The sequence below is a fragment of the Callorhinchus milii genome, unplaced genomic scaffold, assembly GCF_018977255.1.
Source record: "Callorhinchus milii isolate IMCB2004 unplaced genomic scaffold, IMCB_Cmil_1.0 Scaffold16, whole genome shotgun sequence".
Classification (NCBI taxonomy): Eukaryota; Metazoa; Chordata; class Chondrichthyes; order Chimaeriformes; family Callorhinchidae; genus Callorhinchus; species Callorhinchus milii.
This window is the reverse complement of record NW_024704757.1, coordinates 230,774-256,881: the sequence shown is the minus strand read 5'-3', so window position 1 is coordinate 256,881 and position 26,108 is coordinate 230,774. Positions and strand designations below refer to the sequence as shown.

Sequence of the window (26,108 nt, the reverse complement as noted above, 5' to 3'; positions counted from 1 at the left end):
GAATCCTTGTGCACTGAACTGGACATAATTACATTAATAATAAACACACATTACATATGGTAATTTCAGCCAAGAGACTTTTACCTTCTATCAAATATTTCTAACAGTTATAAAATACAGCAAGTCCTCCAGATAAATTGGTCATTCACCTACCTCATAATTGTTTGTGAGACATTATTTTGCACAATCCGGCTGCCTACTTGCCTACAAATACAGTCGGTACATTTGACAGAAATTACTGTGCTGGAGAGTCCTATAAATGTTTCAGTGATAAATAGCTTTAAAAAAAAGAAAGCTTTCAAACATCTTACAACTTTATTTTTTACTTGTCAAATTTGCTAAAGATCTGAAGTTGCTTACATTTGGTATAATTTTTCGCTTTTTCTCAAAATTTGTGAATCAATTCACCGTTAGTTCATTTCTGCACAGCAAGGAGTATTCGCTTTGAGGATTCAATCATTGAACACCATCTTTCATCAATGGCGAACAACTTGCATTTATATAGTGCATCTCATGCAGGGTAACGTCCCAGAGAACTGTGAGCGAACTGTGTCGCACTGTGAGCGAACCTAACAGTAAACAAGCCAATTCAGAAACAACCACCTCAGAAACGAGGACCTTTTCAAATCTGACAGAAATTCTAAACTCACTAATAAGAGCAATTGATTTCCCTCAATAGCAAGTTTCCTTACTGATTTACTCAGATAACTTGTCCAGCTGTGATTGTTCTACCAACTAGGACTTTCGTCTCCCAGTGCTGGGTACATGCTGTGCTTCATAATCTGGAAATAATATCACAGAGTCTAAAAACGAAACGGTACAAGCCTCATCAAATTGTTTTTAAAATTTGATTTATTCATTTTTAGTCTTAATTAGAATCATACAAACACTGACGACTGCGTTTTGAAATGTTCGGGGAATGACATTCATTCATTTTCCGCCAGGTAATTGCACAAAGTCAGTTGTCACAAAAACAATTTTCCAATTCAGAAAAGGAACTGAGATTTCAGGCCTCGTTTCTATCCATTTATCTTCATTGCTCTCTGTCAACATCGAACCTGGAGGAGGTTTGCTCGGGACACTTGGTCCATGTCACAGCTTGACGACCCTACTCCCCCCCCCCCACCCTGGCTTCCTTACAGCATAATTAACAGTGGCTTCTAGCAAGCTCTCGGCATCTTCCTCACGCAACGCTACGTTGTTAAAACTAGCAGTTATTTTTTTCTCTTTGTTGACGCCAGTAGAAAGCAGCACTTTTTTTTCTTCACAAGCAGTAACAGAGAGAGAGAGAAAGAGAGGAAGAGACAGAAAATAAAAATTTCCGCACACCCAAAATAGGGTTTGGCTTCAGTATGTAGTGATTTCACACTTTGAAAGGAAGATGCACATGCAATCGGGTTAAACAAAGTCTGTGAAATCATCCACTGTGGACATCAGCCTCTTCCTCTGTCCAGTTTCTGCACTGGGAGCTGACTGCTGTGCTGGGTAATGGTGATGAGGAGGGTGCTGCTGTTGATAGTGGGGGTGTGGGTGGTGATGGTGGGGGTGATGGTGAGAAGCTTTACTCTGACCAGTGGAGTGCATCTGAATCAAGGAGATTCCAGAGTTCTGCCGGTACTGCATGTCTTCGTACACCTTGTGCAAAAGAGGGAAAAAAATAACTTATCTACAAAAGAAGCCACTGCAGCATGTTCACGGTTAACAAGCTGGAGTGTGGACAAGCACTTCAATGAAGCTCACAAGCCTCGTCTCAAGAACGGAATAAGGTGCTAGTGAATGAGGGAAAAGAAACATTCACTGACCTTCATTCACTGTACTTGGGTAGTTACTAGTCCAATGCAGCAAATGCTTTGATTTCATGTCCAGTGTTCCCGAATGAGAAGTTTTCCTTCTGTTTCTATAACTATTTTTCTAAAGTGTTTGAGCAAGTAAACACTCAGGTCAAGACTTCAAGAAGTAGACTCTCTGGACTGTACATGGATACAGACCTCAGTGGCTATGCATTTTCTATAAACAGTGATTTCTGAATGCAAGTGTGGGTGGGTTTGATTTCCATAGCGCAGAACAGCGGAAGGGGAAAGAGATAGAAAGAGGCTGATGCCCAGAGGGGTTTAAAAGGGAACATGGAAACATGGAAAAGAGTCTGGGATCATCTTTACTAGGGATAAAATTTAGTTGAAATTATTCAGTGCATTTGATTAGCAAGTGCAATTGCTTTCCTATTCACTGTTTTATACCGCTCAAATCACATGGATGGGTGGCTGTGAATTGCGCTGGATGCCTGCCCTCTACATAACCTGGAGAGTGGGAGTTAAGTAACGACGGAGTTCACTCCTACTGCTGTATAAATGCACCTCAATTGACTCCCAGCCACCACTGGTTTGGCATAATAGCATTCAGAAATGCCACAATACTGGAGTGGAAAGTGGGGATAAAAAATACTGCCAATTGTTGAAGTGCGTGATTGGAGCTGAAGCACATTTCTTGGGGCTGAGGAGACTCTGAGGCTGGCCTGAGGGTGCTGGTCATAGAAGCAAACAGGAGAAGGCCATTCAGCCTCACAAGCCTCTTCCGCCATTCTATTAGATCATGACTCTATTTGGTTTCGATCAGCCATGATCTAATAAGTAAACAATGGAGACCATAGGTTGGGTGCGGGGGTGGGGGAGTGCTGCACTGTTCAGCCCTGACACCTCATTGAGCACAACATTCCCCTCTTCCTCCCCATGAAAAACAAACATAAAAGCTCGGTGAAAACTGATCTACAATGTGGGTACCTTGGATCGGATCCGCTTAATCTGTCGCAGTCTTGCTAACCACTTTGACGCATAAGCTTCTGAAGGCACGGCACTGTTGTGGTGCACGACTGAAGCCATCTGGTGAGCAGAAAACACGAGAATTGAACATTCCCAAACCTAACACTGTCAGATTACGGTTTTGTAACACAGCGGTTGGCGATGGTAATTGTACTCTGCAATCAGACTTCGCTCAAACAGGGGCTCAATTTAATTTTCCAAAAAAGATTGGTTTCAGGAGATCACGCCTATAAATATTCAAACTATCCAAAGAACAGGGGGTGGGAGAAGAAAATATTCTGGACATGTCCAAAAAATTGATAGAATTCGTTTTAAAATGTGGTCGGGTAGGAAGCCCAGATGTTCATTTGCAAATACAATCACTGCACTTCACGGTAAATCCTGTGAACCGCTTTGAGATGTCCTCCCAACATGAAAGGCATCATATCAAATGCAAGGAATATTTGTTCTTATATCAAATTCAAGGATTGTTATGTGTATCACATCATATCAAATGCGAGGATCATTATGTATAGAGGAAAGGACCAACATGGGGTACTTAAAGCAGAGAATCTGTGTAACTCAACTCAGAAACCTGGAGGAAAATAATGAACAGTATTTTGAAATTGGCAGATGGGGGTGGGGGGGATAAATAACTTATTAAGGCTGTAACACAGAAAGTTACCAGAATTTATGAATACATGAAATGTGGAAAAACTAAACAGATACAACATTGTGCTTGTGAGCTTGGGTAACAAAGAGCATTCAATAAGCAAAGTGAATGCGCTTAGCAGAAACCCTACTACAATGAAGCTGAACTCAAGTGTAAAAACTGAAGCAATATGCTCCTTGTACTTACATTTGCATGCAACGCCATTTGTCGGACTAGCTGAGGGAGATTTGTATCAGACACAATTCTAGCCACACTTGTGTCTACTAGGCCCTCCATGACTACAAGATAAAGACAGCTATATTAGCTATTCATCATATTTATTACATAAACCAAGACATCTCTCGCACGACCCCCATTCCCCAAAAGTAAAATACTCACTGCCAAAGGTCACCAAAGGGTACCAAAGAGAAACCAGCCCCCATGGAACTGCAGTGGGGTGGCTGGGGATCAGGAACAGAGAGAGGCATGTGCCAACGAAGAGAATATATTACAAAAATGCAACACGCTCTTTTTTTTAAAAAAACAAAGTAACCAAATGTGAATTTAGGAGCGTGTAATTTAGATAAATAAATGCTGTATGCAATTAGCTGCCATGTTTTGCACTCAAAATACAGTCACTTCACTTTACAGTATATCCTGTTGAGAGCTTTGAGACGTTTTGACCATGTGGTAAGGTGCTACATCATATGCAAGGATTATTATTATTAGATACTGTCCTTCGTAATGCCAGATTTTGCTAGCTGAGCGTGATTTGTTTTTGCTTTGACTTTTGTTTACAAGAATCATAGAATTATACAGCACAGAAGGAGGCCATTCGGCCCATCGTGCCTGTGCTTGTTCTTTGAAAAGAGCTTCCAAATCAACCCCACTCCCCCGCGCTTTCCCCATAGCCCTGCAAACTTGTCCTCCCCAAATAATTATCTACCTCTCTGAAGGAGAACAGGAGTTCTGGCCTGAATGACTGATAGTGACCCTGTACAAAAACTGCTCAGGCTAGTGGTCTTATAATCAGCATAGAGTAGGTTAACCTGGAATGGACCAGATAGCTGCCCAAGGATGGAGAACAAAGACAGGAAAGAGTAACTGAATAACAAATTCATATTAGGACAGTTAAAGAGACGGAGTTAGGGATATGAGAGACAGCTAGAAGGGGGTGGTATTAGAGTGGTAGACACAAAACTTAATCACATCATTGTGATTGGAGCATTATATCTATATATGGAATGTGTGCCAAGTATTCTTTGTTCGACCACAAGAGTGTGCCTGGACTGTAACCTGTTTGCGGTGCGGTAATAAAGCAAAACTTTTGAAATCTCCCTGAAGTCTGAAGATTATTTTACACGCATAAAGACGGTTTGAGAAGTAACCCAACACTCTCTTAAAAGTTGTTATTGAATTGGCTTCCACCACCTGTTGAGGAAATACATTCCAGATCTGAACAACTTGCTGTGTGAAAAAAAATTTCAACTCCCCTCCTAAATGTTTCATTTAACAATATTTTGCTCATAAATATACAGTGAATTCACTTTACAGTATATTCTATGAAGCGCTTTGAGATGTCTAGAAGACGTGAAAAGCGCTATATCAAATGCAAGAATTATTATTATATTTTAAATCGGTGCCCTCGGGTTACCGACCCTCCCGCCAGAGGGAATAGTTTCTCCTTGTTCACCCTATCAAATCCCCTCATAATTTCGAGAACTTCTATTAAGTCTCCTCTAAACCTTCTCTGCTCCAAGGAGAACAATCCCAGCTTCTCCAGTCTCTCCTGATAACTGAAGCCCCTCATTCTTGGTACCATTCTGGTCAATCTCCTTCACACCCTCTCCAATGCCTTGACATCCTTCCTAAAGTGTGAGGCCCAGAACTGAACAGTCTCGAGCTGAGGCCTCACCAGTGTTTTATATAAAGGTTCATCATAACTTCCTGACTTTTTTATTCTATCCCCCTATTTATATAGCCCAGTATCACGTATGTTTTTTTAGCAGCTTTATCTACCTGTCCTGCCACCTTCAAAGATTTACTTATATGAACCCCCAGGTCTCTCTATTCCTTCACCCTCTTTAAGATCAATACCATCAGCTTATATAAGATGGAATCTTTGACGTGACTTACCCTTCCGAGCTTGTAGTGTTACCAGATTGCTCTCGAAATCCAGAGCTTTGATAATTATTTCCACAAAATTGAACTGACCCTGTAACAGTTACAAAAATAAACAAAACACTTGGCTTTCAAGCAAATAAAATCACAAGCTGTCTGACTGAAATATTTGACTGAACATCTTACTGAAAACAAGTTTCACAACAGCTCTTTACTGCCACCTTGATGTCCTCATGGGGTCGGGATGGGAACACGCGATAAGAATGGGACACGTCAACTTGCAAGTCGATGCCAATGTTTGTTAAACTTCAAACAAATTCTCCATCTTTCTAACGATAAAAGGAGATTTATTGAAACTCATTCATTCACACAGCAACACTGCTGTACCTTTATTGTTCCCAGCTTGTATTCTTCCTCGGTGTCCTTGTAGACGATAACTACATAGTCATTTCCTATGTGCCGCTTCTTGTTGCAGCATGCTTTATCCGACTCTTTATTTGGCATCAGTGTTGCAATGTGAAAAATTGCTTGAAACAAAAAATTGCAAGGTCAGAGCAGAAGCGTAATGGAGGCGGACTGTTTTTCAAATCCACGTGTCCATCAATCCTTGCCATTTGGATATTTGCTAAACTTGCTAGCCAAACCTACTGCCACTACGCACTGAAACTCTGGAACTCTCTCCATCAATCCCTCTTCCTTGCCCAATCCCTCCCTACCTTCAAATCCCACCTAAAGACCTTTCTTTTTGATCATGCTTACGGTCACCTTCCCCTCCCTTTGGCTTGTCAGACTCCGCCACATGAAGCACTCCAGGACGCTACCCTGCGTGAAGGGCGCTATGTAAATGCAAGTTGTTGTTGATGTATCTTTTGGTGCTCAACATCCACACACATGTACTATCCTGTGGGCTGTCACTAGCCTTTACCCACTGGGCCACTGGAGAGCTTTGGCTCATTAGAACACATTCCTGCTTACCTGCACACTGTAAACAAAGAGCAAATACAATTTCCAGATACAGTACATCTATCAAATTTCTAAAGAGGTGAAAATACAGTAAACTTCAAATTGAAAGCAGCACAGTTAGCATCTTTCTGTATCATGTTTATTCACCCATTACTCCAGGAAGTTCTGTTCGAACACTACCTTCCTAAGGTTTTGCAGGAGCAAGATGCTGAAGTCCATTAAGAATGCAGTTCACCAGTTAGCATGCATTTACCTTGCATGATGTCGTCGTGCCAGCAGTAGGTGAATTGCCCATCATCACCGTACGTGTCGAGGCCGCCGAGAAAAATCTGCTCTGGGTTACAATCCTGTAGATGGATCAGCTTCCCCAGGCCCGTCAGGAACTGCGCATACCTGGACGAGCCGTAGGCATTGGACAGAATTTCAACTTCGTTATTTGTCTGAAACACAGGACGGTAGAAAAGCAATCAAGCTAAGGGTTTACCAATTGGGCCAAGACACACTGAAGAGTAAACAAACAGCATTTAATAAAGAGAGGGAAAACAAAAAAGACCGGGATTCTCTATGCACAAATGGCAATAGTAAAAATCTTGCATTTGGTATAGAGGAAGGATGCCTTGAAGCTCTTCACAAGATTTCCTGTGAAATGGAGTGACTGTGTATTTGTAGGTTATTGCAATGTCCCACAAACTGCCATGAAGTTAATGACCAATTATATTTGGGTAATTGTTGGCCAGGACACCTGGAGAAAGCCCCCTTTCTTTTCAAATAATGCCACAGGATCTTTAACTAGAATGGCTTGTGGGAAAAGCCTTACCTGTCCTTCACCAACATACACAACACCAATCTTATGTGTATCATAAGGTGGCATCTGATCCAAGACTTTAATGGCGCGTTCTGTGATCTACAATAAAAGGACACTCATTAATTACCCAAGAAAGAAGAATTCCTGTTTTGGAATGCAGGAGAGACAATATAAATATATATTCTAAATATGAATTAGAATTTTTACACATGAACACTGATCTTACTTTACAGAGACTGAACATTACTTTTCTAGTACAAGATGACACTGATTCACAAAAATGCACAGTCGACCCCCCCCCCTCCCCCCAACTCTAGGCGGCTTGCTCAGTTTTAACCTTGAGGAGGCAAAGCAAGACAAAGCAGACTACTGAAGCCTTTACCAAACAAACACACTGCTCAAATTTGGCAGGGAGGGATGAAGTATATCCTCGTCACATCTATGGTTATGCTCGTTAAAAGTAACACCCCAAGTTAAAATACACAAAAAGCAAAAGTGCTCTTAATTTGCTTCAGCAGCTTAGAACCTTGGCTCCATTGTGAGCTTCTGTCTCCACCAAACCACCGAGCATCAGCCACCAAGCTCATGTCCCGAATTCTCTTCCCAAACCACTTTTCTTTGCTACCTCCCCCCCCCCACCCATCAAATCAACTCAAATCAGCCTAAAAACATCACTGCAATCGTGTTTTGGTCAGCAGCTTAATTATTAGCAGATTATTACCCTGCTCCGTGCACCAGTCAGCACTTTGAAGCACTATTTTACACAAGAGGTACTTTGTAAACACAAGTTGTTGAAAGTTTATTCACCTCAGTCTTGGGTACAAGGAGAGGCTTGTTCGCTTCACTGCCAAAGAAAGGGGAATGATACAGCTGCAGAAAAACAAAACTGCAAAACAGAAACGTGGATTTCTTCCATCAAAAAGTCATTGAAGGTCATTTTTCTGCAACAAAATGGTTACTATTCACCCCCCCACCACACACACACACACACACACACCTCGTCCCATTAGGATAAAAAAAACATTGCCATCAAGCTTACCTTGGGCTTATTCCACTAATTTTCTCTGAATTTGAAGCTGCTGAGCGGTTATGAAAAGTATCCCTCTCTATCTTCCGCCCCCTCCTCGATGGAGCGGAATCAGAGATGGTGTGCCCCCTGGGTCTGTAGCGGTTCGGTGATTGAGGTGGTTCTTTTTTCTCAGATGGTGGCAAAATGTCTGGCTTGCTCCCCATGTTGTTATCATTCACTTCCAATTTACTGCTCGAAGAACCTTCTTCTTCAATACTCCCCGAGCGTCTGCTTGGCTTCCCTTCAGCTGTAGATTTGCCAGAGACTCCCTCTTTGCCATGCATTTCCGTGGCTTCCTGCAGGTTCTGCAGCTCAGGGGAGGAGCTGGACTTGTTGAGAACCTGAGTGTGCTCAAAGCTGAATTCTTCCTCCAAAGGATCCACAGCTGCAGAAAGTGGCAAGCCTCTCTCACCTGGAATTCCCATTATCCCACTGTCCTCAGGCTGGGCGGATTTGTCTTCCTCTTGGCTGGAAGTTGAAGATGACTGGAGCGGGGGGGAAAGTGAAGATAGCGAACACTGCTCAAACGAAAACACCTCATGCATTCAATATTCATTAAGCATTCTGCAACCTCCAAGACTGCCCCGGGTGAAGGGCATGGTATAAATTCAAGTTGTTGTTGTAAGATTGCAAATATTTTCACAATTTATCTTTAAGCAAAAAATAGCAGGATTCTACATTCCCAAATCCCCTAATTATTAGCAAAAATTCTACGAATTCTTCTCTTTTTAAATAAAAGTAGCCCAATATATATTTGAAAGCTCCTAACTGCTACCCAGCAACACATTTGAAAGGTACATTTGAGCAAATCAACCTGAAACAGGAAGGGGATGTCAATTCATACAGATTGAGTCAAACATCATGATCAGAAGCACATTTTGTCACAACGTTGTGGAAAAAAGATACAGAAGGCTTTAAAGAGCCTTGAAGTCAGAGGAGAAAAATTAACCCACTTGGAGTGTGATGAACATTATAAGTAAATTCCACACTGTGTCGGAGCAGAGCTGTATAACACAAATGCAGTTATCAATGTGTGCTATTAGCTACACTAATCATTAAGTGACACTGCTGTGAACAATTGGCTTCCGCGTTTCGCCCACAAAATATACAGTCAATTAACTTTACCGTATATTCTGTGAAGCGCTTTAAGATGTCTCGAAGAAATGATAAGGCGTTGTATCAAATGCAAGGGTTCTAACAATCAATGAGAAGCAGAGACTGGCAAACTTCAAACAATATCCGGGACAGAATAAATCTTCACTTAGAAGAATATGGGTTAATTAGGGACAGCCAACATGGATTTGTTAAAGGTAAATCTTGTCTAACAAATCTCATAGAAGATAAAGGTGGATAAAGGCAGTGCAGTTGATGTCGTTTATATGGACTTTCAAAAGGCATTTGACAAAGTGCCACATGAAAGACTTGTAAGAAAGATAGAAGCCCATGGAATAAAAGGGACAGTGGCAGCGGATCCAGAACTCACTGGGAGACAGAAAGCAGAGAGTTGTGGTGAACGGCTGCTTTTCTGACTGGAGGGAAGTGTACAGTGGTGTCCCCCAGGGATCGGTATTAGGACCACTGCTCTTCTTAATATACATAAATGATCTGGACTTGGGTATAGCAAGTACCATTTCCATGCAGACGACACAAAGTTAGGGAGTGGGTAAACAGTGAGAAGGATAGGAGCCAACTGCAGGAAGACATAGACAGAATGGTAAAATGGGCGACACGTGGCAGACGAGTATCAATGTGGAGAAATGCGAGGTATTGCATTTTGGTAGAAAGAATGAGAGGAGGCAATATAGGCGGTAATACAATCTTAAGGGAGGGTGAAGGAACAGAGAGACCTGGGGGTGCAGGTAAATGAATCCTCGAAGGTGGCAGGACAGGTAGATACAGCTGTAAAAAGGGCATATGGGATTCTAGGCTTTATAAATAGGGGCATAGAGTACAAGAGTCAGGAGGTTATGATTAACCCATATAAAACCCTGGTTGGGCCTCAGTTAGAATACTGCTCCCAGTTGTGGGCACCACACTATAGGAAGGATGTTAAGGCAATGGAAAGGCTGCAAAGGAGATTTACGAGGATGGTACCAGGAATGAGGGACCTTGATTATGAGGAAAGGCGAGAGAGGCCGGGATTATTCTCATTGGAGCAGAGAAGGTTACGAGGAGAACCTGATAGAGGTCTTCAAAATCATGAGGTGTGTCGGTGACTCGAGGTCACAGATTCAAAATAGTCTCTAAAAGAAGCTGAGAAGACATTTCTTCACACAGCGAGTTGTTCGAATCTGGAACGCATTGCCTGAAAGGGCGGTCGAGGCCGATTCGATACTTTTAAAAACGCGGTGGACGGGTATTTGAGGAGGACGGGTTTGCAGATTATGGATAAAGGGCCGGGGAGTGGGATTGACATTAATTGCTCTATTCAAAGAGCCGCACAGACTTGATGGACCGAATGACCTCTTTTTGTGCTGTACGATTCTATGAATATACAAAGGAAGCTATGAATCTCTACTGGAGACGGACAGGATAATGTTAAGCCTTACTCTGCTGTACGTTGTTTGTATTTTGTCGTAATTCTCTGCTGGCATGAACATTGGCCCAGAAATGATGGACTCAAAGTCAAGGTCATGGGATTCCACTGGAGAGTCACAAACTTTCAACTGCATTCCAGGCCCATCGTCTTCCTCTACAACTGCAACTGAATCTAGGGACACAAAGGAAAGTTACTGTGCAAGCCAATTATTTCATGTCTCATTCTTCTTCATAAGAAAACTTCTTCTAACCATAGCTCAATCTGGTAGACAGCAAAACCCACCAAACTGATGAAACATTATTTATGAAGTGTGAGATACCATGAGAAAGATCTCAAGAAATGTTAACAAGATTAATCTTGATCTGCATTTCTCTCCCTTCTCTCCCCAATAAGTGCAAAGTTTACATCCTTCAAGATAATAAACATAAGACTTTATTATGCTCAGTCCAAGGAATGCTTTCATAGGCAAAAAGGTTACGTGCACATTTCCGTTTGATTGAAAACACCATAAATATTTTTTGTTTTGAAAACAATTGCTTTTCTCCCATCCACAGCAAAGCAAAAGTGATTTGGGAGACAGTGGGGATAAGATTCACTTTGAAATAACACTTTGAATAATACAAGGGATTTCTTCAACAGAAACAGTACAATAGAACAGCAAATGTGATTCCATCAGGCCGTCTCAATGTGTGAAGAGAAACAAAGAACAGGTTGACCCTGTTAGAATACGCCCGTTTATCGCAGGAGACCACTTACAGACCACGTGGACCCACCCTATATCGGAAACGAAGCATACTTCTGCCTTCTGGCAATGACTGGCCAATTTCATAAAGGAAGTGACTTGGTGGCGTTTCCTGCAGCAGCCATTTTTTAAATCCTCATTATAACGCCAGAACTGAATTTATGGACCCAAACTACTTATTATAACAGGGTCGCTCTATATATTGTATAATACTGTACTCATTTTAAAAAATCACAGAACTTTTCAAACCACAGTATGATACCAATATCAACGTTAAACTCAACATCAAGCAATGATTCACTCAAGCAGATCCAAACAAGCAGGTTCAATTAACAATGCATGCTTGATTAGTTTCACAACCCACTGGATGCTAGTGAGGCAATAATTAGGTCTTTAGTTAATAAGCAATGGCAATATCTGAGGTTTCTCAGAATGCTGGCGCTGTGCAAAATCTCGTTCCGGTTCGGATGTTTCATGCGACAGTTTATGTTCAGATCATTTGCGAGCTTCATCTTATTACATACGGCACATGATTATGAACCAAGGCACGGAATGGACAGGTACTATGAATTATGGGTGTCTCTAGGGTTCCATTGTGTACCTGCCCAGGAAATGCTCCTGTGCAACTTCCCTCGAGAGCTTGTCAGGCAATTGGAAGAGAAAGAACCCACTGCGAAGGGAAATCAAATCAGTGGCTTCACAATGCACACACATGAACGGGAGTAAAAAGTCAGAACATAAAGATCACACTAATAAAACTCACAAACCAAACTAGAGTGGAACAGTTTTGTGGCCTGTGTCCAGCAATGGCCTAAAATTCTTTCACAATGCTTCCTAAATGGTTAGAGGAATGAGGTAAGAGATCATTTGAAATAAAGCATTTTAAATCCTAGATTTTACTTTAAAAAGTATGAGGTGATTTTAGTAACAATGCAAAGTTTGCAGTTTTGGTTTATAGTACATCTTTAGTAGAAATGGAATAGATAGGGGGTTGAATCTCTATCCAATTGTACCTCATTCCTCTGACTTTACTTCTATCCAGCTGTAGCCATGAAAACTGACAATCCAGTAAAGAACAAGGCACTTCTCGTATCTTCGTAAAAGTTCTTATTTTCCTCAGAGACAGAAATGAAATGTGACATGATGTCAAACCATTCCAAGTTGATTTTTTTTGTTAAACTTTTTTTTAAAAAGCACCCTTTTCAAGAAATGAAATAGGTGAGTGGTGCATCCAGAATAGGTGAGTGGTGCAGTTATTATTTGATATGGAAAACATGATGGAATCCAGATAACATAACAATCCTTGTATTTGATATAACGCCTTTTCAAGTCTTCGAGGCGTCTCAAAAGCATTTCACAGATACACTGTAAAGTGCAGTGACTGTATATTTTGTGGGCAAAATGGATGAAATAGATAGTAATTTACCTACCTTTTAAATAGCAAGCAAAAGAAGGCAAGAGGCGACATTTATTAATCCTGCAGCACATAATAACTGAATAAGATTGTAAACATACTATGTCACGCAAGCCCTTTTTCCAAAGGTGTGAAGATCTGATCTTTCAAGTTCTGTGTCACGAGGATATAGTGCAAAATGTAAAGTAACAGCACATGTTCAGATGGAAACTTATCTGTAGCCTATGTAATACAACAGCAAATCACAATCACAACATTGCAATTTTGCCCAGATACGAATCGCGAACGATCAGTGGATTGCTTCAATCATAGAATTCTCATTAGGTTTTGATAATATATTAAAATAACATATACTGCAGAATACATTTAATTTTACAATGGATTATGCTTTAAATATCATGTTGCTACGTTAATAGCTCAAAACCGTAAAATGCATACATTAAAAGTAAAATCAATATTGTTTTACTGAGAAAATGAGTGGCAAGGCATTTGATAGCCTGTAAATCTTTAATTAATTACCTAGTAAATGATAATAACTTTGCATGGGAAAGATTAGAATTTAACATTGCAACCTTCAGTCTAAAGTGCAACAATATTCAAGCTAGGTTTCGGCTTGAATACATAAAATTCCTAAACAGTACTTGTATTGAAACCAGTCTTGTGCAACATTTGACAAGGTTGCTGGAAATCAATAAAAATATACAAACATCGACATGCCTCTTTTTTGCAATGTTTCAACAAATACACAAAATTTCATTGAAATTTCACAAAAATGTCAAAAATTGGAGGTTGTCAGGCTGCCACTGATATCCCTTCCTGTACCCTGCGGATAGGCACGGGAAGTGACATCCATAACAACCCAATAACCCAGTCAGTCCTTTCGTATAATTTAAGAACATCAATGAAAAGCTAAATGTATTAATTAAAAATACCGAGATTTCATCAACAGTAAGATGAAGATAAAAGTTGATTTCCACCAATCCTAAACATTAGCTACTGGAGCTTAATGGTAAGCTTTCACCAACCTGTGTTGGAACGCTGAAACAGTGATTGCTTGGCTGCCTCTGGTGCCGGGGTGGGGCACGGCATAGACTCAGATCGGGAAGGACCAGGCAGGTGTGGGTCTGTCATTCTCTCAACCACCAGCAGCATAGTGGACAACTCCTGTAAGGGCATGTTGTTTATCTCTGAGGAGAATGGGCTTGGTGGGTTCTCCAGACACAGTAGCCAACTCGCATTACCTATAGGGTACCCAACATTATATTATTAACATAGTGTCAAAGCAACAAAATGCTCAATATCTGTGTTCCTACCTCGCCTCAAAATGGTAACAAACAAATCTACTTGACTGCTGATGCAGTTTATTCCATAAAATCAGAACAACTTGCATTTATATTGCACTCTTCACAGAGAGTAATGCCTCGGAGCATTTTAGTGGACACCAAGATGGGGGAAGGAGATAGTTAATCATATATAGGCACAATCAAAGAAGTAAGTTTTAACAAAGCTTTGAAGTAGGATACAGAGTGAGTGAGATGGGGGGGTTGAGGGAGTTCCAGAGTGTAGTGGCAAAATGGCTGTAGAGCAGTTACAGTCAGGTGAAAGTTCATGTAGGTAAGGATGTAGGGAGACCAGTGAGGGGGGGCATTTGAACCGTGAAGCTTACCGTTAATGGTAAGCTTTCACCAACCTGTGTTGGAATGCTGAAACAGTGATTGCTTGGCTGCCTCTGGTGCAGAGGCAAGGATTTCAGAGATCAGGGAAGTGCCACCAGCAATGTAGGCTGTTTCTAAAGAGGAGAAAGTTGGAGGACAGGCAAAGGTCTTGCCGGCATTTTGGTAAAACACCCTAACAACAACAACATTCCATTTATAGAGCGCCTTTCACGTCGGGAGGACGTCCCAAGACGCTGTACAGTTGGGTCAGGACCCAAGCAGGGGGGAAATGGTCAGGGTGAGGGGAGGGAAGGGAGGGAGCGAGGAGGGGGAAATGGTCAGGGTGAGGGGAGGGAAGGGAGGGAGTGAGGAGGGGGTAGAGAGTCGAGAGGGGAGCTGAAGGCACGGTCAAAGAGAAAGGTCTTGAGACCGGCCTTGAAGGAGGAAAGGGAGGAAGCGGCGAAGGCACTGGGGGATAGAGTTCCAGAGCCTCGGGGCTGAGATGCTGAAGGCCCAGCCACCGATGGTAGGACGGTTGGGGCGGGGGATGTGGAGCCGACCGGAGCCAGAGGAACGGAGGGTACGGGCGGGTAGGTAGGGGGATAGTAGGTCAGAGAGGCAGGAGGGAGCAAGGCCGTGAATGGCCTTGTAGGTGAGGATGAGGATCTTGAATTCGATCCTCTGGGGGATGGGGAGCCAGTGGAGGCGAGCGAGGGCGAGGGTGAGGGAGAGGGTGGGAGTGATGTGGTCGCGAAGCCTGGTGCGGGACAGTACACGAGCTGCAGAGTTCTGAATGACCTGCAGCTTGTGGAGGGAGGTGCCGGGAAGGCCGGCGAGGAGAGAGGGAGAAAGGACAGCTCAGGGTCGAACCGAACACCGAGGTTCCTGATGGCTTTGAGAAGTGGAGAGTGCAGCCTTGGATGCTGATGCTGTCAGCGCCTGAGAGGAGGCAAATGCAGCAGCCAATTGTGCACAGCAGCGTCCTACAAACAACCATGAGGTGAAAGACTGATTTTATCTGGTCATTCTCTGATGAAATGTTCCTACCAGAGGGTCGGCGAATGTATACTTCTGCCCATCCTTGAGTCAGAACTGGTGCGTATTCGGCTAGGTTGGCTTTTTCTTTCTGGGTGGGAGGTTGCGCCACAGAGGTAGCTGTGTCTCGCTGGAACCCTGATGGATTGTCCAGTGCTTTCAGAGCTGGAGATGTAGGGCCACAGAATTCACTGTCTGAAGGGGAGACCAGGGGGCTCAACGTCTGGACGGAGTCAGCACGGAGCGGGTGCCCACCTGGAAAACCAATAAATTAAGACACTTTACAAATGTTGCTCAAAACTGGGATATTTCCTCAGTTTGTGAGAGCAAAAGAAGGATTTTTTGTCCATTTTGCCCTGTTTATTCACTAGAGTCTATTCAGTTGCATGAATCATTTTATAGTTTTACATCTCGGGTATTTTCCCTGGGGTCTATTATGCAAGTTGTGCAAACCATGTGCTGTGCCCCTAATATTGTTCCCTGTGTTAAGCCGCATGTGAACTGAAGGAATTATTATTATCCCCACTGAAACGGATACAATCGCTTTCATTGATTAATAACAATTGAGAGATTCTGTAGTTCCCTCTGCGCACAAAAAATGACTCATTAATCACAGGTGTGGTTTGCACAACACTCCCATTACAGCCCAGCAGAATTGAGACGCAAAGGCACAAAACCATGTCAGGGTGAATGTATCAGAAAACTTCTGCAGTGCTGTTCAACCCCTTACAAGGGGTAACAGGAAATCACTCACTTGGTGGAAAAAGCTGATCAGTCTCGTCTTTACCTGATATGGATCTGACTCGCAGGCGGGCAGCTTTCCCAATCTGCTGGCTGGTTTGCGATTCCAGTTTCGCGGGCGCCTCCTGGGTCATCTTGACTTGTTGAGACGATTCTTGTCTTAAAAAGCATTGACGTGAACACAAGAGGCTTTTTAAACCCAAGACACAGATGATGTGGTGCAATTTGAACACAGACCATCCTTTTTGACCCCTGGTCAGCCACGTGCCATGCAAAATACTTTCCAAGAGTTTTTTTCTTGCATGCAGTACACACAGAAAAAAAAATATCAGCACCTTTGAAGAAGGAAACCACTGGAATCGCCCACCCATCCCAATTATGTATTACTCCATGAACACTGAAGATATCTCTGAAGTTCTGCATGCTAGTGGGTTTAAGCATACCTTGATGCTTCATCTGTTTTCTGAAGGGAATCAAGCCCCAGTAGTGCTCTTGTTCCAACTCCACTGCTTGTTGTTACTGTTACAAGCTTGTTACCGACCAACCACGTGTTACTTCTTCCTGATCCAAGCAGAAACTCTGCAACTGGCGACCTAAACACAGAATGTAAGGAAATGTGAAGCCCCAATGTGTAGGGTGATCTTAGCTGGACAAACATTGCAAATGTTTGCAATGCCGACCTCTGCGGTTATATTCTAGCAGTACCCCAAAGCACACTCTGGGCTCCTGAAGTCTTGGTTCTCACTAACTGCACCTAATTATTTCCAGAGCTGGGTAAGCAGAGTGTGTCCCTCTGGAGAGAGTATGCATTCCATTCCAGAAACAGTGAAATTTTAATGTGTAGTTAGCATATACATGGGACTCTCAGTCTGGCTTGGATAAACTTTAAACACAGTGAAGGGTTTTCCGTGTGCGTCAGACACCCACCCGGCTGATCAAAAATAATTACAAAAATGCCACAGCTAAAAAATGAGAGAGCGTTGCCTTAACCTCACTGGTAATGCACATAACACAATTTGTCTTGGGGGCCTAAGCGGCACGTTTATAAAAAAAAGTTACACAAACCTTTTGGGCAGAGCAGAGAAGTTGGAAAAAACATATCGAGCCATCATGTCCAAGCAGGTTTCTGTGAGCTCCAGGTGCACAGTTTTTAGGCTGTCTTCAGCCTCTGCCACTGCGTTCTCATCTGCAGATCCCAAACTAGAGCTTGTAATGGATGTCTGCATCCTGCTGGAATGAAAGGGACCAGGTCGACACCAGGCATAAAGACCACAAACAGAGGATTTACTGTATGAAAGGTTTTAGCTTGTTCCTTTTGAATAAATTGCATTGCTTTTTTCTGCAAATAGTTTGGACATGCATTTGGAAAGGACCTATAAGTATTTTCAAAATTAACCTCTGATCAGTGTAAAATTTTAGCATTTGCATAAGTGCTTCAACATCTCTTGCATCAAAATGAACTGAGTGCACAACTTTAGTGTTTTATAAATTTCCTTTTTCTCAGGGAACCGTGCTCTCCCATGATTTATCTGCCAATCCAATCCCTCCTGCAAGGCAAATGATACTCTGCTTATGAGAGCAATAACAATTGTTAGATGAACTAAAATTCATTTCCGCTGGTCTCTTTTGAAGGCTAATCTCTGCAACGGGACCTGCCTGAAACAGTGTAAAAAGTCAATATAAGAACTAAAATAGGATTCATAAGACTGATGTAACCAGACGTCACAACATTAAGAATAGGCAAGAGTACTGTTTCAAGTACAGGGATCATGCCAGTACCAAACAGTGAATCCTTTTCAAAGCTAAGATAAAACACTGATTTGACACGTCACATCAGAGGAATGTGGACGGCAGAGGGTTATCAATTGGCATATTTATGTTAAGTATTCAGACCTGTGGTCAGTGGCTGTTTCTCAGCACAGACAAGGGTAGTTTGATGTTTATACAGTTTTCGTTCCTCAGAAAAACAATTTCAGAAAGGACGTTCTCAATTCTATCAATTCACTAAGTTTACCAGCTTTTGGGGAGTAATAGGAGAGGTAGAAGGAGGGATAGAGAGAGGAGGGTGAGAGGGTGTGTATGAGAGAGTAAGAGAGAGGGGGAAAAAGGCAGAGAATTCCATCTAACTGAAATTTGCATCTATCTATCTGCATTTGAAGAATATATTTAAGTGAATGTGTGTGTGTGTTTTTCAGAAAGGACTTTCTCAATTCTATCAATTCATTAAGTTTACCAGCTTTTGGGCAATGTTTATTAATAGTGCAATGAATGGTTTGGCAACCAATGAAGGTTCAATTATGCACCTAGCAATTAGAATACATCATAAATCATTGAATTTGATATAGCGCCTTATCACACCTTGACGTATCAAAGCACTTCACATGATATACTGTAAAGTGTAGTGACTGTATATTTTGTGGGTGAAATCAGCTCTATCGACCAGCAACGGCCTTGAAATTTTCCAGATGAAGTCTGAAAAGTTTTACTGGAATAACCAGAAGTCACTGATGAACAACCACTGACCAACTAAGATTACACATTTCCCAAACAATATAAACTCAGATCACTTCAGCCCCTGCCCGCCCATTCTTTCCCTCGCCGCCATTAACAATTAATTATTTCCTGAAACATCCAAGAGGAAAGTTTCCAAGGACTATCACAAAGCCATGCAAGCCTCCCAAACATGCAGAAACCCCAGAATAAAACTCCACCGAGCGTCAGCTCCAGTAATGCCTCTACCTGCGGGCTGCATGTTCTGAGACACTGATGCTGCGGGACCGGAAAGCCTCCACTGCTGAGAGTTCTTTCATATCTTTAATTTGGGAATTATTCAAGCCTGGTTTTAGGGACTTTGTGGTTCGTGAACTACCAGCACCACCAACCCAAGACAGGGAGGCGGGACAGCAACCATGAGGGGAGGAGGGGAGAGGAGGGGATTGAGGTGGGGAGGGGGAATGAAGGTCATAAGTTACAGGTCAGAAAATGGGGATCCCAGAAAATGAAACACGCCAACAAAGGGGCAAGGATTGGGGTGGGGTAGGGGGGAAAACAAAGAAAAGGAAGAAATAAAGCTTGAAAGCATTAAAAAAAAATCTGAAACATGACAAAATGGCAAATTAGATCAAACACAATTTTAAACATTACAAAGAAATGCAAACGCCTGCTAGAAAGAAATAATTGATTATCAATCGATAGGACAAGCATCAAACATCAATTTAAGGTTGGAAAATGGAATGGCATTTCATGATTGTGCACATGTTGATCTGGTTAAAGATACCAACACTTAATTAATGGCAATAACTGGGATAAATTTCATTTGGTTCTATTGTCAACTTGAAGAGGTTGTGCAAATTAAAATTTGAAGCACAAAATAAATAGCATTATTTAATTAACACATTAATTAGACAGTAAGTTTGACTCAAATCTCTGGATGGAAGGGACCAGTTAAGGGGAATTACTTCTTAAATTGTTTGCACTTTTAAAAAACAGCAATTAAATTTTTTGGCAACACATTTAGAAAAAATTGTCATTAAGTGTATTTTAACCATATTTTTGTAATCAAATCATATTCCCTAAGCATCAGAGGCTCATATTCCAACATTAAACACCTGTACATTTAAAACAAAATCAAATACAAAGTGCAATATACATGTCAAAAAGCTATAAAACAAAGGGGGTGGAGGAAGTAAAAAAGCACAATTTTGATCCGCTACAATGTGTAAATGCTGAATATTAAACTGAAATGGCATGATGGAAAGCTATAATCAGAAAAGTTAAGCAGCGAAGCGTAGGTTGGTTTGTTCTGGTTATTTCTTTCTAAAGTAGCAATCCCACAGAAGCCTAGTGAACCCACAGATTATCAAGTCAACCTCATGAGATGCGCGCTCCCCTTAAACAGCTTCTGTAACATTGCAACACTGAACAATCAAGGTTATTCTGCAGCTCACGTACCACAGCGGTTACATTAAATGCAGGCAGTGAATGCAGCACATCATTCTTTTACATCAAGAGACCTGAGCAAGAACCCAGGGGAATCGGGGGGGCGGGGGGGAGGGGTGAACAATTCCTCTGCCTGTTAGCTCCAAAGGTCACACGTGAAATGAATCGGAGTGGTCAGTCAAAACCCAGTAACAATCGTGCAGGAGTCCTCAGTACAAAATTGCCAAGTAATAATTCTAAACACCAATCACACTCTTAGTTATAGCTGGTTTGGGAGAGGGACATTTACAATGAGGCAGTCAGTGCTGCTGCTTCTCGACCCTGGCAATAAGGCACACATGGTGTTAGAGGATTTCAGGCACTTGAGGGCAATACTGGAAAAGAGTTTGCATCTCCAGAGTGTGAAGAGCATAATATCAGTTTGTATCAGTATTTCCTTGTTTGAAAAAGTTAAAAGGATGTTCCCTGAAGTTGAAAGAAAACCTGCATACGCACTTCAATGAAGTGATTGTATGAGACTAATAGATTAGCACAATCGTAACTAAGTCTTAAAACAGATCAGCCTGACCCGTACATCAGAAAATATAGTTTCCCCAATTATCTGAGCCACCTCATAGCATGCTAAAGCACTGCACCTCTATTGCACACCAATGAATAACCCAGTTAGAATGGAAGCTTTGGCTTATATTTACATAGTGTTTACTGATACCTGATGGTTCACTATGTCAGACAGCATATTGTTTGGAGGTTGCTTACCTTTTGAGAGGTCTCTCGTTCAAGCTAGTGCTTCGTGCCCGAAAGCTACTGGGCTCATGTGTATCCTCAAATGGTAACAGCGCGTTAGACCTCAATCCCTAGTTTATTAAAACAAACCAAGAAAAAAGTCTGACCCTTTAAACAATACACAGGTATTTGTTATACAGTCTGCAAGCAATTTACTTGATTGCTGTTTTCTATTCATCTGGCAGGTCATCTGCCTAGCTGGATAAGCTGGGAATCAACACAATTCTTTCTCCACTGGAAGGCAAGAGAAATGCTTTGGAAAAATTTTCTGGACTAGGCCAACTTTAATCCTGCCAACCAAAAGTTAGCAACCAATACAATAAATATGGATAACTGACTTCCAGAGAGAGACTGAATTAAAGATTGATGCAAAATTGGCAAAACCTGAATTTTAAAGCCTCAGGTTCAAAATATGAACGCTCTTTAATATGCTAACTTCAGCTTAGTAAAAACACATTGGCACGGGACATAATAATTCTTGCATTTGACATACAACCTTTCACATCTGGAGATCATCTCGAATTGCTTCACAGGATTTATTGTAGAATGTAGTCACTGTATCTTGTCAGCAAATGCAACAGACATTTTGCACACAACAATCTCCCACAAAACAGCCATGATGTGAACAAACAATTTTATCTGGAAGACTGTTGCTCTGGACACCTCACAATATTGTTAATTGTTGACTTAATGTATTAAATGAAGCATGAGCCATCAACAATTTTAGCTCTTACCTTTGTAATGTAACGTACAAAATCCTTGCGAAATACAAGTCGACATCGGATGAACCACATAGCTATAACATGATGTGCCAGAGACACAATATACTGGTTGAACCTGTGAAAAAGAACAAGCCAGAAAGCTTAAAACAATTCAACATTTTTTTTCAAAACAAAAGATTCCATATGTGACCTCCCTCCCTCACTTGTGATCGTGAGTGAAAACCTAGATTATATCATAATAATAATCCTTGCATTTGATATAGTGCCTCTTTCTTAAGTGAAGGCACTGAGGACAATTGTACACCCGCCCACCCAGCTGAGATCAGCTAACTCAGCAGAGATCAAATGCAGCACTTTTCCAATCAACATGGCGCAACTGCTTGTTGGATAAACTCGCTGAACCATCCAGGAGCACAAAACTTATATATATTTTATTAACAAATGAAATATGTTAATATTCACGATTGTATTGCAAAGCTTCATTCTACAACATTGCAGATTTCTTCACTTTCCTCATTTCGATAAAGGTCTTTTGCTAGAGAGTAAAACAGCGACTTACTTGAAAGGGTTAGTGTACGGCAGTGAGATAGCGAACACGCTCACGTACTGCTCTGCCACAAAGTTTGCGTAAAGGGGTGGGAGTCTCACCAAGGCTGTGGAAGACCAGAGTTGACAGTGAGTGTCCACAGGCGATTCACCCAGATGGGCTGAACTGAGTCCAATCCAGCAACCTGACAGCCCTACAAACACATTAAAAAGTTCCCATTTCCGACCACTGGAAGTTTCACCTGATAGTGATTAGAAGCAGAAACTTTTAGGCAAAAACTTTCAAACCACTTCTCCCACAAACATTGTTTGAAATAAATTGAAAGACAATATTGCAACCATTAAATTGTTACCTAACCTCCGTTCACCATATTTGCAACAAAAAGGAAAACATCTCCTGGTTAATGAAGACAAGCAACATTGTTCCAACATTATTCACTCCAATGAGATGACTAGTTAATACATTTTATGGTAAAATCCATAAGTTTTGACTGGGAGAACAGACAAATATTTGAGGAAGAAACATATAAATGTATAGAGTATGGAAAAAGGACACATGAGTGCAACTATCTGTATAGCTTTATCAGAGAGCTGGCACCAGGCATTATTACTTGAATGGCCTCCTGTTCTGTTCTTGATAGCAAGACAATGAGAAGTCACCACTTTAGGCTTACTGCCCAGTTAATAAACAACAATGATTTAGAACATCTACGATAGATCAACAACAACAACAAGATTCCATTTATAGAGCCCCTTTCACGTCGGGAGGACGTCCCAAGGCGCTGGACAGTTGGGTCAGGACCCGAGCATTGGGGGGAAATGGTCAGGGGGAGGGAAGGGAGGGAGCGAGGAGGGGGTAGAGAGGCGAGAGGGGAGCTGAAGGCACGGTCAAAGAGAAAGGTCTTGAGACCGGCCTTGAACGAGGAAAGGGAGGAAGCGGCGAAGGCACTGGGGATAGAGTTCCAGAGCCTCGGGGCTGAGAGGCTGAAGGCCTGGCCACCAATGGTAGGGCGGTTGGGGCGGGGGATGTGGAGCAGACCGGAGCCAGAGGAACGGAGGGTATGGGCAGGTAAGTAGGGGGATAGTAGGTCGGAGAGGTAGGAGTGAGCGAGGCTGTGAATGGCCTTGTAGGTGAGGATGAAGATCTTGAAATCAATAATCTATCTCTGTGCAATCAACAATTATGCAAGATTTTCTATCTAGCATTTTCCCAAATTAGGGCACGAGACCGCCAGAGGATTGACTCAATTCTGGCATTGATTGCTGCGCACGTCACCTTGAAGCCAGGCCAACCCCAAAGAAACTCCTTTTATCTTCACCCCCTCCACCCACCCCACCCCCACCCCCGAACAGTAAGAATTAAATTATCTGCATAATCTTCTATATTAATAAAGACAAAATGTCTGTGTGTCCATCTGCCTGGTCACCAATAACACAATCATAGAATCATACAGCACAGAAAGAGGTCATTCAGCCCACGTGTCTGCACCGGCTGCGAAAAGAGCTTCCAACTCAATCCCACTGGCCCGCTTTCTCTCCATAGCCCTGCAATCCTGTTCTCCCCAAATACCCATCTACTTCACTTTTAAAAGTTGTTATTGAATCGGCTTCCACTACCCTTTCAGGTAGTGCATTCCAGATCCCAAAAGCTCGCCGGGTGAAATTTTTTTCCTAACTTCCGCTCTGCTTCTTTTAACAGCTCTCTTAAATCGGTGTCCTCGGGTTACTGACCAGTGGAAACAGTTTTTCCCGGTTCAATCTATCAAATCCTCTCATGATCTTGAAAACCTCTATTAAATCCCCTCTTAATCTTCTCTGCTCCAGGGAGAATAATCCTAGTTTCACTCACCTCTCCTCATAACTAAGGTCCTTCATTCCTGGTACCATCCTGGTAAACCTCCTTTGCACCCTCCCCAATGTCCTAACATCTTTCCTAAAGTGCGGTGCCCAGAACTGAACGCAGTCTCCGACTGAGGCCTAACCAGCATTTTATATTCAACATAACCTCCTGACTTTTGTATTCTATGCCCCTATTTATAAAGCCTAGTATCCCGGATGCCTTTTTAACAGCTGTATCTACCTGTCCGGCCACCTTCAGAGATTTGCTGATGTGGACCCCCAGATCTCTCTGTTCTCCCCTTCAAGATTGTACCATCAGCTTACACTGCCTCTCCTCATTCTTCCTACCAAAACGCAACACTTTGCATTGCAACCGTTTACAACAACAACAAAATTCCATTTATTGAGCGCCTTTCACGTCGGGAGGACGTCCCAAGGCGCTCTGCTTTCTGTCTCCTCGCCAGTTCTGGATCCATGTTGCCACAGTCCCTTTAATACTGTGGGCTCCTATTTTGTTGATAAGTCTCTTATGTGGCACTTTGTCAAATGCCTTTTGAAAATCTAGATAAACTACATCTACTGCACTACCTTCATCCACCCTCTCAGTCACTTCATCAAAAAACTCTATCAGGTTTGTCAGACACGATCTGCCTTTAACAAATCCGTGTTGACTGTCCTTTATTAACCCATATTTTTCTAAGTGAGAATTTATACTGTCCCAAATTATAGTCTCCAGAAGTTTCTTACTACTGGTGTTAGGCTGACTGGCCTGTAGTTCTCAGGTTTATCCTTCTGCCCCCTTTTGTACAGAGGTGTAATATTTGCAACCTTCCAGTCCTCTGGCAGCACCCAGTGTCCAAAGAATCATCAAATCACAGAATCGTACAGCACAAAAAGAGGCCATTCGGCCCATCGAGTTTGTGCCGGCTCTTTGAATAGAGCAATGTCAATCCCACTCCCCAGCCCTTTCCCCATAACCCTGCAAACCCGTCCTCCTCAAATACCCGTCCACTGCGTTTTTAAAGAGGATTGAAAGATTGTGGCCAGAGCCTTCGTTATTTCCACCCTTGCTTCCCTCAGTAACCCAGGATGCATCCCGTCCGGACCAGGTGACTTATCTATGTTGAGCACTGACAGCCTTTTTAGTACCTCCTCTCTGTTGATTTTTATCATATCCAATTTCTGGTCTGCGATATTGTGGCATTTTTTGCATCATCTTCTTTTGTGAAGACAGTTGCAAAGTACTTATTTAATACATCAGCCATGCCCTCTGCCTCAGCAAGAACATTTCCACTTGGGTCCCTAATTGGACCCACCCTACCTTTGACTAACCTTTTACTCTTGATATGCTTATAAAATAGCTTAGGGTTCCCTTTTATGTTTCCTGCTAATCTTTTCTCGTACAATCTCTTCGCCTTTCTTATTTCCTTTTTACTTTCTATATTCTATTTGACTATCCTGTGTGTTTTGGACCTGACATTTGTCATAAGCCTCCTTTCTCTCTTTTATTTTAATCCCAATTTCCTTAGTCATCCAGGGAGGTTTGACTGTCCTACCTTTCCCCTTTGTGAGAATGTATTTGCTCTGTCCCCGAATTCTTAGCTGCCAATCATTCTTTCCAATCTAGCTTGGCCAGGTCCCCTTTTAGCTCACTGAAATTAGCCCGCTTCCAGTTGAGGGTCTTTACCTTTGATTGATTGTTGTCCTTTTCCATAACTATTCTAAACCTAAAGATATTGTGATCACGG

The 26,108-nt window shown here is 42.1% G+C and overlaps 1 protein-coding gene across 8 annotated transcripts in view; it reads right to left on the bottom strand.

Moving 5' to 3' along the window:
- Positions 1-834: 834 nt before the first annotated feature.
- tsc2 (TSC complex subunit 2) overlaps positions 835-26,108 on the bottom strand; it is a 49,264-nt gene continuing 23,990 nt past the window's right edge. For 3 of the 8 annotated variants that reach the window (XM_042340938.1, XM_007910440.2, XM_007910442.2), the window contains 20 exons: positions 22,535-22,628; positions 21,988-22,090; positions 21,227-21,324; positions 19,271-19,396; positions 17,597-17,761; positions 16,975-17,124; positions 16,578-16,690; positions 15,803-16,045; positions 14,126-14,341; positions 12,288-12,356; positions 10,955-11,115; positions 8,376-8,890; positions 8,144-8,222; positions 7,349-7,435; positions 6,785-6,971; positions 5,956-6,095; positions 5,584-5,662; positions 3,655-3,746; positions 2,778-2,876; positions 835-1,635 (listed from right to left, as the gene is read on the bottom strand). In XM_042340938.1, the coding sequence (XP_042196872.1) occupies positions 1,399-1,635; positions 2,778-2,876; positions 3,655-3,746; positions 5,584-5,662; positions 5,956-6,095; positions 6,785-6,971; positions 7,349-7,435; positions 8,144-8,222; positions 8,376-8,890; positions 10,955-11,115; positions 12,288-12,356; positions 14,126-14,341; positions 15,803-16,045; positions 16,578-16,690; positions 16,975-17,124; positions 17,597-17,761; positions 19,271-19,396; positions 21,227-21,324; positions 21,988-22,090; positions 22,535-22,628 (3,053 nt within the window). In that variant the 3' untranslated portion in view covers positions 835-1,398. Of the gene's footprint in view, positions 1,636-1,802; positions 1,912-2,777; positions 2,877-3,654; positions 3,747-5,583; positions 5,663-5,955; positions 6,096-6,784; positions 6,972-7,348; positions 7,436-8,143; positions 8,223-8,375; positions 8,891-10,954; positions 11,116-12,287; positions 12,357-14,125; positions 14,342-15,802; positions 16,046-16,577; positions 16,691-16,974; positions 17,125-17,596; positions 17,762-19,270; positions 19,397-21,226; positions 21,325-21,987; positions 22,091-22,534; positions 22,629-26,108 lie in introns of all 8 variants that reach the window. The other 5 variants (XM_007910444.2, XM_007910443.2, XM_007910445.2 and 2 more) reach the window with 5 other exon arrangements.